The sequence below is a fragment of the Dipodomys spectabilis genome, unplaced genomic scaffold (assembly GCF_019054845.1).
Source record: "Dipodomys spectabilis isolate Male_0828 unplaced genomic scaffold, ASM1905484v1 ptg000187l, whole genome shotgun sequence".
Taxonomy (NCBI): domain Eukaryota; kingdom Metazoa; phylum Chordata; class Mammalia; order Rodentia; family Heteromyidae; genus Dipodomys; species Dipodomys spectabilis.
Window position 1 is genome coordinate 3,748,393 of NW_024870864.1, and position 19,623 is coordinate 3,768,015.

The window sequence follows — 19,623 nt, forward strand, 5'->3', positions numbered from 1 at the left end:
ATTCACCTAACCTCATGTGATAAACTACAGTCAAAACATAGACACTAGCCGGGTGCTGGTGGCTCACGCCTGTAATCCTAGCTACTCAGGAGGCTGAGATCTGAGGATCGCGGTTCAAAGCCACCCCGGGCAGGAGAGACCGTGAGACTTCTATCTTCAATAAACCACCAGAAAACCGGAAGTGGCGCTGTAGCTCAAGTGGTAGAGCCCCTCGCCTTGAGCTGAAGAGCTGAGGGACAGCGCCCAGGCCCAGAGTTCAAGCCCCATGACCAACCAAAAAAAAAAAAAAACATAGACACTGTAAAAATATTGAATGAATTGCTTTCAGGCTATGTGTATAAGTTGTATATGAAGCATGAATGAACTCTGTGTTTAGACTTAGGGCCTATCACCAAGATAGCTCATTATGAATATTCAAATATTCAAAATTTGAAAATAAGTCTAACATTAGGAATCCAAATTTCCAATAATTTCATTTTAGAAGTGCTCAACTTACATTGTTATTAGCAACAATAACAATTTTAATATCTGTAAAGTTAACTTTAATATTATTGACATCTAATCATATTTAATGTTATTTGTTTAATATCAATTATGTAGTATTATTGATTTGGTATTTATTTTAAGTTATTTACTTGATGTTAATTTAACAGTACCAATATTAATGCTACACATAACAAAAACTTCCTGATCTTAAGGACCTGGGCCAGGTTCAAGTGATAGAGCACTTGCCTGGTATGTACAGGCAGTATGATCAATCCCCTGTATAGCATAAAGAAGTATTTAAGAATTGTATTGCTATGTTATTTCCCTTTTGTCTCTCACCTTTTTTTCTCAAGATATCCAAAATGTGAAAAGTAACTGATGAAATACTTAAGCAATATTAAGTAAGCCAGGTATAAACTTCAAATATCAACCTTAATTCATTTAACCTTAATTGGCCATAGTGTCCATGTATGGGCATTCTTCTGTTTGAATATTTAAAGAATTGAGGCAGTAATTTTGGCTTCATGTGTCTGAGGATAAGCCTTGAGTATTTCCAGTGCTGAGTTCTAGAGTGATTTTTCTATAGCTCATTTTGGTACAGGAATAAAGTCAAAGTAACAGCCCTCATATCCACAAAGGAAACTACATTCCTATCCTGGCTCTGGGACTCTGCTTGGAAACTCTGCTGTGGTCTACTGTTTACTGAGCCAGATGTTGACCAGATTTCTGAAGTGTCATTAGTTATGAGTTGCTTTGCAAATGAGCCAGTTATTGGTATACATAAATTTGAAAACTAGAGCTAGAGTGAGACAGTTCATACAAACAAATTTGTCTCTTATAACAAGCAAAGAAGGAAAACATTGTTAGTAAAACTTCAGAGTCAAGGAGCTGGACCAGCCTTAGAGAAGCACTCATATCTAGGCCCTCTCACCTCCTGGAAGGCTTCTGCTCACCTCACACATTTAATGGCTTTCCTGCATCTACTACTCTGCTTAGTAAAGCACTGGAATCTTTCAATGGGAATGGACCTCTGTTATTGTCCCACGCTTTGAACCTAGACCTAAGTTGCTCTATAGCCCTTACCCATACTCCCAGCTTCTCCCGGTCCACTGAATCTAATTTCACATTTAGATTTAAGAGAATTCTTAGTAATTCTTCTTTTAAAAAAACATTATATATATATATATATATATATATATATATATATATATATATATATATATATATACTATGGATCTTTTAAATAACTCTTAGAAGCCCTGGTTATTGTTAAATGAGTCACATGATGAAAGAAACCTTATTTCTAAATATGCTCCCAAAGAACCAAAAGTTTCAAGTGAGACAGAAACACCAAGCTGGCTCATTTCCCTCTTCCTGACTCTCTTTCTACCACTTACAGAATATTTCCTTCTGTCAGACACATTTGCATGTGCTATGCACAGGCTAGCTCATAGAGACCCCTCAGCTACATGAGGAAGCAGGCATCATTTGGCAGTAAAGTTTGGTAATGGCCCAAAGTCTCACATCTAGGAAGTGACAAAGCTAAATGAGCTTCTGGCCCTATACAGTGGCTCAAGTCCATGCTGTTCCCCAATGCAGGATTTCCTTGCCCTTTCTTCACAGGTGAGCAAGGCAAGATAATGAATGCCTCTATCCAAAACATGTTCTCAGAGCTGTGTACTGCTGACACTAGCTACAATTGTCAGAACACCTCCAGGAGAAGGTGTGGTCTCTACCTCATTTCATTGAAGCATTTATTTTTCATGGAACCCAGTTCATACTTCACCTCCTGGAGCAAGTGTTCTGTGTCCTGAAATCCATAATGCCTGTAATAATGTGGTGGTACTGAGCTGGACCTGAAGTATCATTGCTTACTAACAAGGAGAGTTGTATCTACCTCCAGGACCCACTATCTCCAATCTCCTTCCCTCTGGCTCAGCAGCTACTCTGAGGCTGTGACCCATGATGGGTTTTGGTTAATGAGATGTGTCACCTGGTTACCTTTTCCCTGGCCTCATCTGGACAAGGCAATCAGGCTGGCTGATGTCTTAACATGGGTTCCTGTTCCATTATTTATTAACCTGTCAACTACTTTTGCTTTGAGAATTGAACTAGATTATCTATAAAACCAAGCTAAGGGCTCAATTATATTTTCCTTGTGGGGGAGGAGGAGGAAGAGAATATTTAGAAATTTATTAATGCAGAGATGATGAGGATCAGTTTGTTTCCTGTGTTTACTCTGAGTTGAGCACTGAGTCTTGCTTTAGTATTGACAGCATTGCCACATAGCCATGGGTTTCTGCAGTAGTGCTGGGAGAGGGAGACATTCATATCAGAAGACAGCAACCTGGACCCAGTGGTGGGGGTACTGCACTTAGGCTCAGCCTCCTCTGCCCTTTAGAGCCTCTAATTAGCTTTACCATGAAATGAAGCATCACATCTAAATTATTGTGCTTTTTTTAAACAGGCGCTTGAATAAAATAGTTTGGCAAGCATTATCTCAAGAGGAAAAAGAAAAGTAAGCTCTATTCCACTCCCTCATCATTTGTTAATGAAATTTGTATAAGCAAAAACCATTTTAAAGTGTATAATTGAATAGTATTTAAAATGTTGTACAAACCACCACCTTTTTAGATTCAAACCTCTTTCATCACCTCGTGGTGGGGGTCCTGTACTCATAAAGCAGTCGCTCCCCATTTCCTTTTCCCCAGCCCCTGGTAACCACAGTCTGCTTTCTGTCTCTGAAATTTTTCCATTTTGGAAGGAAAGGAATCATACAACATGTGGTGTCTTTTGTTTCTGGCTTCTTTTACTTACTGTGAAAACTTGAGTTTCTACATTCATTCAAATTGTGCCATGAATCAGTTAGATGCATATGGAACTTCAAGCAGCCCTGAACCACACACACACACACACACTCACACACACACACACACACACACACACACACACACACTTGTGCACGTACCCTGTTTCATTCATTCATTCTATTGGTGGACATTTGAGGGGTATTTGTGTTGAAGTGTGAGCATGCATATTTTCATTTCTCTTGAGTATTGAAGAATACTTGAATATCGAAGTATAATGTACAAGATTTCCTATTTTTTCCTGGACATGGTTTTTTACCTTTAAAAAATATTTAAAGCCAAGCACTAGTGGCTCATGCCTGTAATCCTAGCTACTCAGGAGGCTGAGATCTAAGGATCATGGTTCAGAGCCATCCCAGATAGGAAAGTTCCTGAGAATCTTGTGTCGTGTGTGTGTGTGTGTGTGTGTGTGTGTGTGTGTGTGTTGTGTGTGTGTGCGTGTGCATGCCATTGAATGGCTATGACGCCTCTATCAAAAAAATCAATTGGCCATAAGTATTTGAATTTGTTATGGATTACTATATACCATGGATGTCTAGTCTATTTCATTCCAATAGGACACTATTTTGATTATATAACTGTAGCAAGTTTTGAAATTAAGAAGTGTGAATCCTTCAACTTGTTGTTCCATGTAAATTTCTGGGAAAGAAAATCATTAGAATTTTGATAGAAACTATATTGAACCAACCAATTTGCTTGGGAGGCATTAGGAAGTATCGCTATCTTAATAATACTGTCTTCTAATCTATGAACATAGGATGTCTTCCTGTATTTAGGTTTTCAGTCTCTCAGCAATGTTTTTTAGTTTTCATTATACAAATCTTTTACGCCTGATGTTTTATTTGTTTGGATCTAATTGTAAGTGGGACTGTCTTCTTAATTTCATTTTTTTGATTATTCGTTGTTGCTTTATGAAAACATAAAATATTCATGTTTTGTCTCATCTTGTGTTTTATAACTGACAAATTAATTAGTTCTTGTGGATCTAGAATAGAGAGAAGGGTCTATAGAGTTTTCTATATATGGAAATAAACTATTTGTAGCTAGTTGCCAGTAGCTTATTCCTATAATCTTAGCTTCTTAGAAGGCTAAGAACTGGAGGATTGAGGCTTGAAGCTAGCCTGGAAAGAAAAGTCTGTGAGACTCCATCTCCAATTAGCCAGCAAAATGCCAGACAGAAGGTATGGCCCAAGTGATAGAATACGATCCATGAGCAAGAAAGCCAAGTGAGACTATAAAGCTCTGAACTCAAGACCTGGCATAGGCACCCCCACTTAAAAAGGGAAGTAGTAAGCCATCTGCAAATGGAAATAGTTCACTTCTTTTTTCCGATTCAGGAGGCTTTCTTTTTTTTCTCTCTTGCCTAATTAATTTAGCTAGCAGTAGTTGTGTTCCTGATCATAGTAGAGGGGAGATTTTCACCCTTCCCTTCCCTAGTAGGATGACAAGGACATGCTCTGTTTTTCCTCATTCGGTATAATGTTGGATATAGATCTGTCATAGCTAGACTTTATTTTATTGATATGTTATCCTTTTACTCCTAGTCTTAATCATCTTGTTATGAAGGGATGTAGAATTTTGTATGGCTTTTTTCTACACTACATTTGATATAACTATATGATTTTTGTCTTTGATTCTGTGTGCTGAATTACATTGAATGATTTGTGAGTACTGAGCTGTCCTTGCTCCTCTTCCAGGAATTCTGGCTCAGAAGCAACAGGGACTGGAAATTGAATCCAGGACCTGGGCTTACATACCATGCTACCTTCCCTGTGAGTTCCACAGAGTGATCATCAGCTCATATAAAGTTTAGTCTGCATTCCTTATGTGCCCAAACAAAAACATTTGTCTCAGCTAAATAATTCTTGTACTAGTTTCAGCTATTTTGATCTACTTTCCTCCATGTAAGCCTAAATAGGCCAAACTTTCCAGAGTTAGTGCTAGGCCTAGAAGAGTGGATTCTGTTTGAAGCTCAGATGGGGTTCCTCCAGATGTGAGGCATAAGGAGAAAGGAATAGGCTCCAATGTTTGGAAAATGGTACTGGAAAAAATTATTTTTAAAGAAGATCATCAAGTGGATAAGGATAATGGATAAAAATACCTACTATTCATAGACTTGGCTAGTTTTTAATCTATGCAAGCTACCAAAGTCTTGACATACCAGAAGGGTGTAGCTGTGACTATCATCTGATATACTATGCCTGCTTCAACAGATGTTTCTTGGATGAAAGTCTACTAAGGAACCTCTTTATCATATTTTTTATTTTACTTTTCTTTTGTTTCTTTTTATGTTTATAGGCTAGATTCAGTCAAGCCAATACAGTACTTAGAAAACAAAGCAGCTTTAAACCAGGCATTAGAACGGTTAAATTGGCCCATTTCCTTGAAAGAACTATCGATGCTGGAGAATGAAATCTTGGCTGGGAAAATGTACATTCAGCAGGCCATGGAGCTCCAGGAGGCTGCCAAGAAGAACTGTATGAACAAGGCTGTGGAGGAAGTGAGTACCCTGGAGCTCTCCATCCTCCCTCTCCCCATGCCTCCTACCCTATATCATTGTCATCCTACATCACTCTCCTTTCTCCACTCCCACCCTTCATTACATTGAGTTCTAAAAAGTTAGAGCCAATCCATGTCTCAGTATTTCTTTTAATCACATAAGAAGTGTCATTTGATTTTAATGTGGTCTCATTAAAGCAATACATGTTTTAATTGAAAAACAAAACTAAATGGGATAACGTTATGTTGTGGATTAATACACATTTATGGAATTATTACTGTGAAACTTCTTTTTACTATTAATATATGCTAATTTTTTCAGTCCTTGGGCTTGAACTCAGGGCCTGGGCACTATCCTTGAGCTGCTTTTTGCTCAAGGCTAGTACTCTACCACTTGAGCCACAGTGCCACTCCAGCTTTTCCTGAGTAGTTTATTGGAGATAAGAGTCTCATGGACTTTTCTACCTGGGCTGACTTTAAACCATGATCCTCAGATCTCGGATTCATGAGTAACTTGGATTACAGGTGTGAGTCACCAGTGCCTGGCTATGATTTTTTTTTTAAAGACTGAACTTTTTGAGTAGTACAAAAGTTTAGCCTCAGATCTACCACCTAATCTGTGTGTCATCTTGGCTAGTTACTCAATCTTTTTAAATCTGAGTTTTCTTATCTTTAAAATAAGAATGCTAATAGCATACGCCTCCTGGGATTCTTATGAGATAAAAATAATCACTTAAGTACTTCATGTTGAAAGCCCTACATAAAGGCAATGATTTTTATTAGTAATAAAACAAATCTAAAAAAGGAAAATTAATATATCATCTGACTGCCTTATTAGCACCACTTCAAGCCTTCCCATTTAGTTTTTTCTCCTTAACTGTTTTCTACATAGATGAAGCCAGTGTTTCTACAATTATTTCAAATTTGTTCAATTAGCATAATTTCATTGTTTCTCTGCTACTTGTTCAGATTGATAAGTACATACTGTAACTTCACTGAATGTTGGACTTTGGGGTTATTTTCCAGTATTTTGCTCTTTCTTGTGTTTTTATGACTCCAGTAGTGCACACAGTTGAATTATTTTGTTAGAATATAGTCTTAGGAAAGTAATTTTTGAATAAAAGGCATGAACTTTGGAGACTTACTTTGGTATTATCAATATGAAATGCTCCTTTCTGACAACACATAAATGGGTGTGGATGTGGAATACTTTACCCCAAATCTTACTGAATCCTCTGTAATTTTCAGATATTCACCATATAATCAACAACAAAAAATAATTCCCAAAGAACTGCTGACCTTTGGGGTACATTTTTTATTTTCAGTCAAGTGATACAGGATTTTCTTGGTTTGTACTTCAGTATTTGCTGTTTTAGATCCTCTAGTTTATTTTCTTTCATTTTTTTCTGGAAATCACATTTTTCCTTCAGTGTTGAAAGCTGTATCTTTTATGGGAAATGCAAAAATTTGTCACAAAACCTCCTATATCTCCTAATGTTATGAATAACATAGAGATTTCCTTGTAGAATTGCTCAAGATTTCATTACAAGGCACTATCTGATGCCATCAAACAGTTCTTCTTATCTAAGTACCTTGCACTCTCACCTAAGAATCAAGAGAACCAAAAGTGAATTACCTACCTACCTCTCCCTGAAATAAGCTCTTCCTATGATTGTGCCTCTTTGTGTCTACTTGATTGAAATATTTGGGTATAGAACACAATACTAAGTCCCACCGTCCTATCAGGAAATGAAGGACTTCTTTTGTTGGAACTATGGAGATACTACTTACTAGCAAAATTTGCTAGCATTGTTCTTTTATCATGCTTTACATTAAATTTACCAAGAAGAAATGTTGCCAAAAAAGCAAGTTTTACTAATAGTATTTCAGTAAAATAACTTTCTTCTAGCATCTCAAAAAGAAGTAATAATATAGTAAAGTGCCACCTCTCAATATTATTTTTTATTATATTAACTTTTTCTGCCTTTTTCCCTGGGCACATCATCAGGAAATGTGCTTATATCTATGTTCTATTCTGATACCTGCCTTTTTAATTTTTTTTATTTTATTATCCTTAAGTAGTTATACAAAGGTGTTGTCATTCAACAAAGCAGTTTATGAATATATAATGCATCTTGATTATTGTCACCCCTTTTAACATTCTCACTCATCCCTCCCAGCCCACCCTTTCCGTACTTTTCTTAATTTTGTAGTATGTACATTGGATTCCTTTTTACTGCATTCGCCTCTCATTCTTCTCTTTATTTGTCTACTCCTTTCCCATTGACCCCCTCCCCCATCCCTTTCAATTATTCATTTCCTGCTGTTTATTTGGTGTTTGTTGAACTTTGATTTTGCCTTTTTAAGGAATTTCTCTGTTTGTATTCTTTCCTAAGTCTACTACATTTCACTTAACACATTTGTATACACTCGCATACCACCCAACATAATTACTTGTGTATTTATAACCAAGTTCTAACTTCCATATGTGAGAGAAGACATGTAACCTTTGTTTCTCTGGGCCTGATTTACTTCACTTAACATAATGTTTTCCAGATCCTTCCAGTTCTTTCAAATGATGCAACACAGTTCTCTCTAATGTGTATATATACACCACATTCCATTGTGTATATATACCACATTTTCTTGATCCATTCATCCATTAAAGGGCAATTGGGCTCTATACTTTGGCTATGGTAAATAGTGCTGAGATTAACATGGTTTATGCTGGTGATTCCTGGTTTTTAATTTCTTAGGTAAACGGCCAAGAATGGAATTGCTGGATCCTTGGAATCTCTACACTGCTCTCCAGAGTAGTTAAGCAAATTTACATTCCCATCAACAGTGTATTAGGGTACCCTTTTGGCCACATCCTTGCCAAACTTTGTTACCATTTTGTTTGTTTTTATAATGGCCATCCTAACTGGGGTCAGGTGGAAACTCAGGGTTGTTTTGATATCAAACATTTTCTTTATTGCCAGAGCTGTTATCTCGTTATGTGTCTGTTGGCCATTCTTACTACTTTTTCTAAGAAGACTTTCTTTAACTCATTAGCCTATTTATTAATTGGGTTGTTGGGTTTTTTGAAGATCTAATATTTTTAAGTTCACTATATTTCTGGATATTAGGCTGTTGTCTGATATGTAGTTGGCCAAAATCTTCTCCCATTCTGTAGATTGTCTTTATAGCTTATTGGCTATGTCCTTGCCTTGCAGAAACTTTTTAGTTTCATGCAGTCCCATTTATCAAGTTTTTGATTTGCTCTGCTTCTGGATCTTTGCTCAGAAAGTTTCTGCCCAGGTCAACAAGTCCTAATTTTTCTCCTCTCCTTCCTATAATAAAATTTCATAGTTTTGGGTCTTACATCAAGGTTTTTGATCCATTTTGAATTGATAGATAGGGATCCAGTTTCAATTTTCTGCATGTAGAGAACCAATTTTCCCAGCACCATTTGTTGAAGAGGCTGCCTATGTTTTTGTTTCTTTGACAAACATTTGATAGCTGTAGGTCTGTGGCTTTGTTTCTGGGTTTTCTATTCTGTCCTATTGGTCCTCAGGCCAGTACCAAGCTGTTTTGTTTTGTTTTTACTATAGCTCTGTAGTAGTTTGAAATTTGGTATTGTTATACCTCTAACACTGCTCAAAATTGTTTTTATGACTCAGGGCCTTTTGTGGTTCCATATGAACTCATGGATGATTTTCTCTATCTCAGTGAAGAATGGTGTTGGGATTTGATGGGTGTTGCATTGAATTTGTAGACTGCTTTGGGCAATAATACTATTTTCATGATATTCTGCCAATTCAGGAGCATTAAAGGTCTTTTCATTTCCTTGTCTTCTTCAATTTCCTTCTTCAAATTTTTATAGTTTTCATTGTAGATGTCCTTCACATCCTTGGTTAAGTTAATTCCTAGGTACTTTTTGTTGAGATTATTGCAAATGGAGTTGCTTTCCTGATTTCAGTCTCAATCTTCTTATTGTTGGCATACAAAAAGCTTCTGACTTTTGCATCTTGATTTTATACCTGGCTACTTTATCAAAGTTTTAGCCAGCTCTACTAGCTTAGGAGAGGTGTATATAGGGTCCTCTAAATATAGGATCATGTCATCTGAAATTGGGACAGTTTTACTTCTTCCTTCCCTATTTGGAATCTTCCTGACTCCAGAGGAAATAGTTCAGTTTTTTACTGTTAAGTGTAATGTTAGTTGTAGGTTGGTCATAAATAGCCTTCATTATGCTGAGGAATATTCTATGTATTCCCATATATTCTCCAGTGCTTTTATCATAAAAGGATGTTGGATATTACTTTTAAAAACTTTTCTATGTATATTGAGATCATCATATGATTTTTGTTTTTCTATTACTGTGTTATATTCATTGATTTACATCATTAAGGTTTTGCATCTTTAAGGTGAGCCCCATTAAATCATAGTGTATGATTTTTGTTATTTGTTGAATTTGGTTAGCCAGTATTTTATTGAGAAGTTTTGCATCTTGTTCATCAAAAAGATAAATCTATGCTTCTCTTTTTTTGATGTGTCCCTGCTGGCTTCATATACTTGAATTCAGGGCCTGTTAATTGCCCAAAGCTTTTTTGCTCAAGGCTAGTACTCTGCCACTTGAGCCACAACTTCATTTCCAGTTTTTTGGTGGCTAATTGGAGATGAGGATCCTATGGACCTTTCTGCCTGGGCTAGCTTCAAACTATGATCCTCATATGTCATTCTCCTGATTAGAGGTATGAGCCAGTGATGCCCAGCTCATCTGCCTTTTTGATTGTGATATGGGACTCTCAAGACTATTATCCTAGAAGGCAGATTTTGAAACGGAATTATGTCTGAAACTAGAGAAAGAACTTTACCAAGAACTGTGTATGTGAAATTGGAAAGTTAAGGCTTACATGTCACAAAAAGATAAATATTCCTAAGAACCTTACATAATTCCTTATATGTCTGCAGTCTTTTAGGTTTAATAAGGATAATCATGTATATTTTATATCTTTGATTTTTGCATAAATGTTGGATTAAGTTGAACATATCTTATTACTTATGGTATTGTTAATTATTATTACTTATGAGACATGTTCTTACTTATGGGATTATTAATTATTATTACTTATGGGATTAATGAGTTAATCATAACCATATAGCTAGTGATGGAGACAAAAGATGATTGTGATGACAGCAGTGTTCCTGTGTATGACTGAAGTATTCTAACCTCACTTGCTGCTGAATAAGAATAACCAAGGGAAATAATTCTATCAAGTAAGTGTATAAATAGAAGTCTACTGAGATTGCTCTGTTGTTGAGTGACATTGATCAAGAAGCATTGTACTCATAAATTGATAATATGAAACTTAAACCCTTTTGTATAACTACTTAAAGTTAATTCAACATAATATATTTGTCTCTTCTGAAAAAAGAAAAGGAAAAATAAAAAATAACCTCCATGAAAGCTGGGTCCTTGACTCACCTAGTATTACCTGTATCCATTTCACCAAGAATGGAGCCTGAGGCACAGTAGACACTGAGTAAACTTTTATTGAATAAATGAAACCCAAGTTTTTGAAGCATGGTGTTATAAACATGACAACAGAGACATACCCACAGAATAACTGGAAGGAAAGTGATTGATTCTATCTGAAGAAATGAAGGTTAAACTACTTGAGTTTGGTAGGATGTGGAGGGATTGGAAGTTGGACTGTGAAAAATCTTTGCCCTGGGGCAAAGGCAGGAGATGGGAAAGAAGATAGAATCTCCATCCAAGGTATGGCAGAAGAAAGGACAGGAAACAGAAGATGATACCAGAAGAAGAAGGGTTTGGAATTCTTTACTAGGATTTATGTCTGTGAGAAATGGACACAGAGTAGAAGTTTTCAACAGATGAAAGACATGAGTAGATCTGTCTTTGGGAAGATTATTTTGATAGAAAGCTAAGCCCTAGGTACAGGGAAAAGACCAAAATCTTGTGCTATATTCCCATTGAAATGGGTTGAGTCCTTGAGCCAAGAGAGAACAGTAGAGAGAGAATATCTGGTTTGTCTCCATCTCTTTGAGAATTCAGCTTCATCCTAGCTATGCTACCAGCCACTTACTTTCAGGGCCCAGCTGGAAGCCCTTTCCAGATGTTACTATTATCTTTCAGTGAATCCAAGTCAGAAAAAAGACATACATAATCCCTAACTTCCTGGCCATGACACCATGTTACCAGAGAGATTAGGGCAACTAAACATCTTGCATCTGGCATGAAAACAATTTCAAGCACGAAATAAATGTAGTAAAAGTGATAAGAAAGTTTATTACAAGAAAAATATGGCACAGGAAGACAACACTTCAGCCCACCTCAGCCATCTTGTACCACTTTCTTTGTTATAGAGCTTGTCCTTTTGCTAAATATAGCAATTGGTAGGTCTCTTTCTGTCTGGTCCTTATTTCCTTTTTTTTGTCCTTTCTACTTCCTTATTCTTTTACAGTCCCTTGTCCCCACTTGGTTGTTAGGCTGGTTTGGTTTTATCATCTTATTTTGCCATCTGCTAGTTCTATAGTTCATAATTCCCTGACTTGATACTTTTCTACTAACTCATACAATTAGCTCATCATAGTGATGCTGTTTGAAGATAGTGTCTCCTGCACATGCACATGCCACAGTCACAATGAAGCTGAGCTCTCAGAGATACTAAACGAACCAGAGAGGACACCAAAGAGGACATGCAGCCAACCTCATGACTGTGTCACAATTGGCTGGAGATTTAAGAAGACAATCCTTCTCAGTCACTGAGAGAAATGAAAGAAATGGGAAGAACTCTCCCACAAACTTAATTGTCTGAGAAATTCTTCTGGTATCCTATTAATTAGAAAAATAAGTATCAACGCTAGGTATCCCCTGAGGTGACAGAAGACATGGCCTGGTTATCTTTTCATTCTGTAGCTAAAAATATTCCTCCTTGCCAGAGATTCCAACTGGGTGGACCTCAGCACTCTTTCAAGTTTATCTTAGTTCCTGAGCATGGGTTCTGCCCCAACACTATGGCAGATTTGGAAATGGCCTTTAGTGTCCAGGTCTAGAGGAAGAAAAATGGGTGTGGGGACCAGGCAGGAAACAGAATCACATTTGTGAAGAAGCAATAAAGATGGGACTGTTTGCCCTAGCAATCAGTAGGTCCAAGGCAGTTCTCAGGGCACCAGAGGCCAGCAAGATGAGAGAGTTGTTGAAGGAGTAGAAGAAAACAGTGTTACTGGAATCCTGTGAGAAAGCTATGGCTATCAGTAGGACAGGAGGAATTCTTGGAGACAGAGCTTCTGATCTCTGCCAGTGTCTCATGTTGGCTGCTACTCCAGAGCCAGCCAGCTAAGGATTTAGGGGTATCTTGGGGTACTGGGAAGGGTGCGGAAGGCCAGAGAATAGATTTTTTAGGGGAGCAAGTAAATTGAGGAAACAGAACACTAGCCTGGAGATGCAGATATTTTTTTTTTAATTTAATTTTATTTTATTTGAGAACATACTGTACAGAGGGGTTACAATTACATGGGCAGGATAATGCATACATTTCTTACCAAGCATTGCAGCCTCCTCCTTTGTTTACCCTTCACATCCCTTCCCAGCCTCCCCCCTCCCCCCCACCCAATCATACCCCCCCCCCCGACATTGTAAAGCTGGTTTTGACATGACATTTTGTACTTCTCATTGTTGCAACAGGTCCACCTGAATCCTTAAACGACTTGTTTGTCCCCATCTCCTCCACATGTTATACTGACATCAAATATAGTGAAAGCGGGGGTTACACTGTGGGGGAGGGACATACAAAGCAACAAAGAAATAATCTTATAAATGCGTTAGAAACACATGCATGAAAGAAACAAAAACATTAAAATACATATTTGAGGTTTCGTTTTCCTAACATCACATTATCTGACTTTTTCCGCTTGACTCATACCTATACTAGATATTGCAAATAAGGGAAACCATGGGACCTATGTTTCTTTGGGCCTGGCTTACTTCACTTAATATAATTTTTTCCAAGCCTTTCCATTTCCTAACAAATGGGGAAATGTCATTCTTTCTGATGGAGGCATAGAATTCCATTGTGTATATATACCACATCTTCTTGATCCATTCATCTACTGAGGGGCATCTGGGTTGGTTCCATGTCTTAGCTATGGTAAATAATGCTGCAATAAACATAGTTGTGCTGGTAGCTTTAGTGTGGCCTTGTTTGTGATCATTTGGGTAAATGCCCAAAAGTGGGATTGCTGGGTCATTGGGGAGCTCTATGTGGAGTCTTTTGAGGAACCTCCATACGAGATGCAGATATTTTTAAATGTTTTCTCAAAGTCTCAAAGTTTATTTGTATGCCACAATAGTTTGTAAGATATCCATGTAAAGAGATAGATGGCAGTGGTCCACACATCAGGCAGTGACTCAAAAGTGGTTCAAAAATGTGTCTTTTGTTCACCTTTGGAGTAGCTGGGGAATTGATAACTGTCAGTAACATCTGAATTACCAAAGGTTCCGTAATTTTCAGCATTAAATATTAAAGACAGCTGGGCACCAGGAGCTCACACCTGTAATCCTAGCTACTCAGCAGGATGAGATCTGAGGATCTCGGTTCAAAACCAGCCTGAGCAGAAAAGTCTGTGAGACTCTTATCTCCAATTAATCACCAGAAAACCAGAAGTGGCTCTATGGCTCAAGTGGTAGAGCACTTGCCTTGAGTTGAAGAGCTTAGGGATAGCGCCCAGCCCCATAACTGACCCCCCCCCCAAAAAAAATTTTAAATTTTCTCCCTTTGAGACTGCATGAAACTGCAGAGTTTCTGCATGGCAAAGGACATAGCTAGCAAGATCAACAGAAAGCCCACAGATTGGGAGATCTTCACTAGCCATACAATGGACAAGGGTCTCATATCTAAAATATACTTAGAACTCAAAAAGTTAAATCCCCCCAACAACAAATCCTCAAAGAAACAACTGCTCGATAAATAAGTGGGCTAAAGACTTAAAGAGGAACTTCTCTGAAGAGGAAATAAGAATGGCCAATAGACACATGAAGAAATGCTCAACTTCTCTAGCCATAAAAGAAATATAAATCAAAACAGCATTGAGATTCCACCTCACTCCAGTTAGAATGCCCATTATCAAGAAATCTAATAACAACAGATGCTGGTGGGGATGTGACCTAAAGGGAACCCTACTGCATTGTTGATAGGAGTGTAAATTTGTTCAACCACTTTGGAAAGCAGTATGGAGGTTCCTCAAAAGACTCCACATAGAGCTCCCCTATGACCCAGCAATTCCACTTTTGGGCATTTACCCAAATGATCACAAACAAGACTATACTAAAGCTCCCAGCACAACTATGTTTATCGCAGTAATATTTAGCATAGTTAAGATATGGAACCAACGCACATGCCCAGTAGATGAATGGATCAAGAAAATATCATATATATGATATATATATATACATATATATATATATATATGATTTCTATGCCTCAATCAGAAAAAATGACATTGCCCATTTGTTAGGAAATGGAAAGACTTGGAAAACATTACATTAAGTGAAGTAAGCCAGGCTCAAAGAAACATAGGTCCCATGATTTCCCTTATTAGCAATAACTAGTATAAGTCTAGGACAAGCAGAAAAAGTCAAAAGCTTTGTACATATGACCATATAAGATGATGTTAAACGAAATGAACCTCAAGATAGAGACACAAGTGTTTTTTTTCTTTCTTGCTATTGTTTTTAACGCATTTAAAATGTACTATGTGTTTTTTTGTTTCTTTTGTATGGTCTTCCCCCATGGTATAACCCCTGTTTTCACTGTATTTGATTCTGGTACCCCACATCTTGTATATACATTTTTCTAAAATGCTTAAATAAGGATACAGGATGACCCATTGTAACAATGAGATGTACAAGACACTGTTGAAAATGAACTTTACGATTTCAGTGGGGTGGGGGTTGGGGGTGGGAAGGGAATGGGAATTGGGGAGGTGGGGAGGAAAGGGATGGTAGAGGAAAAACAAAGGAGGAGGTAAAAATGCTCTATAGGAAATATATTCATTACCTTACTCATGTAACTGCAACCCCTCTGTACAGTATTTTTACAATAAAAACATTTAAAATTTTTCCCTTTGATTTTTCTCCAAATTAAAATAGTCAAGGAATATTCATCTTTTCATAAAAGCCCTGAAAGTTGCTATTGGCACTTGATTGGAGCTTTTCCTTTCAAAGTGATTAACTCTCCTTCAAAGCCCAGCCAGCACTGGTGCTGGGAGGAAGAAGGGTTAGGACCTACTTCAGGGCTTCATCCTTATCCTGGTTTTCCCACGCTTCTAAAGGAGCCATTCACACAGCACAAAGTGCCTCCAGTCCGGATGAGCAGAAGACCAGACAATACATTGAGCTTGTGATCTACTCAGAAAACAGCCACTGGGGAGAAAATGGAAATTCTATGACGTTCAGCGACCTACATTTTTTATACTGTTAAAATTACACTAGTCCCTGAGACAAACAATTCCACAGTCCCACTCCCCATATCTCCTTGAGTTTTAAAAGAAAGGCTACTGAAAAAAGAGAGAATAAAAAAAAAATCCCCGTAAGCCTTGGACTCACAAGTTGTATGGCCAGCTTTCCTATGAGCCCCAACCCTGAACTGCTGCTATTCATGGGAAACTTGCAAAAAGACTTCATTTCCTCTCCAGGGCCAAGGCAGGAAATTCCACTTATAGCTTCATGCCTTTGGCACACTATATACCTTCTGTTAAAATGCAAACGTTCTGGGAAATAATATCATGTAAAGCCTATCTGAGTTACTCCAAGATCCCGCACCCCAGGGATTCTAGACGCTGGGCAAGAATTTGCCCCTCTTGATTTCCATTTTCCTGTAAGATCTTTTCTCTCCTTGTGGTCCCTAGGTGTTTACATGAGAAGAGAGTGGGGACAGAGTAGAAAGTGCTCCAAGTTGTCTTCTGACTTGATCCGTTAAAGAATGGAATTGAATCATTCAGAGATAATTGGGAATTGTAGAGAGAAGGGTCACAACAAACTGACCCTCTATGCCTTATTTTAATTACATGTCTTCACTTGATTGTAATGACAAGAAATGGACAGATAGGCTTGTTGGGGATGCTGCTGAGACCATTTGGGAATAGGGTGTGGTGGAACTCAATGATTCATTTAGTTCTAGTTTCTAACACAATTTTTGAGCCAGCAAGTAGCTGTTAAATTATAGAAGCTTGTTCTGTACCCAGTGTTAAAGAATGGTACTTACTAATAGAAAAGTTATTTCTTTATTTTTAATTTATTTTTATTGTACAGGTGATGTACGGAGGGGTAACAGTTACATAATTAGTACATTTCTTTTTGAACAGTGTCACCTCTTCCCTCTTTCTCGCAGTATTTTCCATACTGACCCCCCTCTCCCACAAGTTGTGTAGTTCCTTTTCAACATAGTGTCTGGTGAATATCACTGCTCCATTAGTTCACCCTTTGTCCCATTTTTTCTGTGCTCCCTTTTACACTCCCCCAAATAGATAAACTTACGTACAAGACAAAAAGTATAGAAATAAAAACCAGTGACAAAGGGGGGAAAGGGTAAAATAACAAAACACCTCTTGTTTCCATTTCTTGGAGTTCATTTCAATAAACATCATCTTCTATGATTATATGCACATAGCTATTGAGCCTTTGTGATCCTCTCCTAGGACTATCCTCCTTTGGTTTCACTGACTGAATGTTTAGAGTCCTGTTTCATAAGGAAATAGATTTGGAAAAAAACTATATTAAGCAAAGTAAGCCAGACCCAAAGCAACATAACTTGCATGTTTTCCCTCATTTGAAATAATTAAAATATGCCTGTAAATCTACGAGTAAACACAGTGGATGGTAAAAGACAAAAGATTATACTTTGACATGATAAATTAAACTAATAAATAACTAATAAACTAAACTAATAAATATGAAGGTATGAAACATTTAGGTAATTTCACTGTCTCCACCAATGCATGCCGAAGAATATGACCTTGAAACAGGAAGCAAATCAAAGGAGGGTAGCACTGTTTGGGGCCCTGTCATATATCATTTGTGATGGAGCCTGGCAAAGAAATGGGTTCATTCTCTGAATTTTATAATCAGGGCCATATCAAATCATCAGGAACTCTGCATCTCTACCATTGGAGTTACATTCCTCCAACTTCTCACTGAAACTGGCTTGCATCTATCTCTCTGTGCCTAAGCCTAGAGATACACCAGCTTATTTTAGTGCCAGCATTTCTCATTTTATCTTTTCTTCTGATTCTCTCATCCCCTATGGATTTCTTTTAGAAACCCAGTGGTTTGTTTATGTTTTGTATGTGTGCATCGGTGAGAAAGGGCACAAGAGGAACGGCACTGGAGACTGTTCTGTGGCACAGCTTGTATAGCACAGCTTGTATAGCCACTCTCAAGTCTTTTGCAAGATTCCAAAGCAGTAGGGTATAATCTTTCTGGAATGAAGTTGTCTTCATTCTTCATATTATGGCTGAAGGGATGGTGTGTTCAGCTGCCCTAATATATTCTATCCATCCTAGGAATCCCATGCTCTGCCTCTGTGAGAGGAACCATTTTATTAAAGCTGGTCTGCTAGGCTTGTTTTGCCTCAGCTACTATGCTTTACCTGTGATGGGACTGAATTGATCATGCTATGATACAAATATATTACTAAGAAGGCCATCATGAGTAGCTCTTTCCAGAAAGCTGAATGCAGGTGGAATTAACCAGAAAGGAATTCTTTCATGCCAATAATATGAATAGTTGGAGACAACGACAGTGTAAATAGGAGTTACTGGCACAAAACACTTTAGCATCTGTCCTGGTCCTTTTGGATGAACCCACAGGTCTGTGCATGATTCTTTTACCCATTTAGAAAGACATTTTCAGTGTTACAAATGAACACTCTCTATATTGCTCTCTATATTGCTGCTGCTGTGTCCAGCCAGGGGAGGCCTCCATAGAGTTAATGGCCCATTTACATCAGATGAACTGAAAAGTGAGCAATTGTAGGTGGGAGAAAGAAGAAATGATTATTTTAGGCAGCTGACTTCATTCTGAAAATGTAAAAAGCAATCTCATCAGTTAGCTTCTGGCTATGATATTGAGCTAATCAATATTTGGAATCCAGAAATAAAAAAGACCTAGTTAAATAAATTATGTGATCACATTCATTGAGAATTTTAAGATGGAGCTTTAAATGTATCTAGGCAGAAATGGTAATAAGGATCTTGTCATACCAATGAAATCTAAAGGGGGAAAATCTCTTTCTGGAATCAGTGTGGACATCTTTTTAGAATGGATGATGGATGTCTGGAGGCAGACTGTCTGGTGGCCTCAGTGACGTCTGCCTGCCCAGTTGGTCTTTAGATGTGAATATCGGTGGCAAGGTGCAAAGTCACTTTGAAAGTTAAACTTGATATAAAAGTGAGCAACAGCTGATTTAACTTGGCATGTTCAGATTCTAAATTATCTCATTGAGTTAGAATGTTTTCCATGGAGTCTTGATTGAGTTGCTTGCTATAGGAAACTTTTGGGGTGGGAAACTCTTTGGATCATCATGATGAGTATGCTACTCAAATTTACCATTCTGGCTGGTGCATTCCTTCCTATTATGGAAACTACAAACAGGGATAATATATTTGTTTGTATCCCTGTCCTTGTATATACAAGGCCTAACAGGTCATTCAGAAGTGTGGATTCAGACCCTAAGGAGAGAAATACAAAATTAGAAATAGTTACAGA

At 37.7% G+C, this 19,623-nt stretch overlaps 1 protein-coding gene across 1 annotated transcript in view; it reads left to right on the plus strand.

Moving 5' to 3' along the window:
• The window catches only part of Vwa3b (von Willebrand factor A domain containing 3B), a 179,543-nt gene that overhangs the window by 132,740 nt on the left and 27,180 nt on the right, over window positions 1–19,623 (plus strand). The window contains exons 21-22 of the mRNA XM_042695361.1: window positions 2,954–3,004; window positions 5,652–5,853. Coding sequence (XP_042551295.1) covers window positions 2,954–3,004; window positions 5,652–5,853 — 253 coding nt within the window. The remainder of the gene's footprint in view (window positions 1–2,953; window positions 3,005–5,651; window positions 5,854–19,623) is intronic.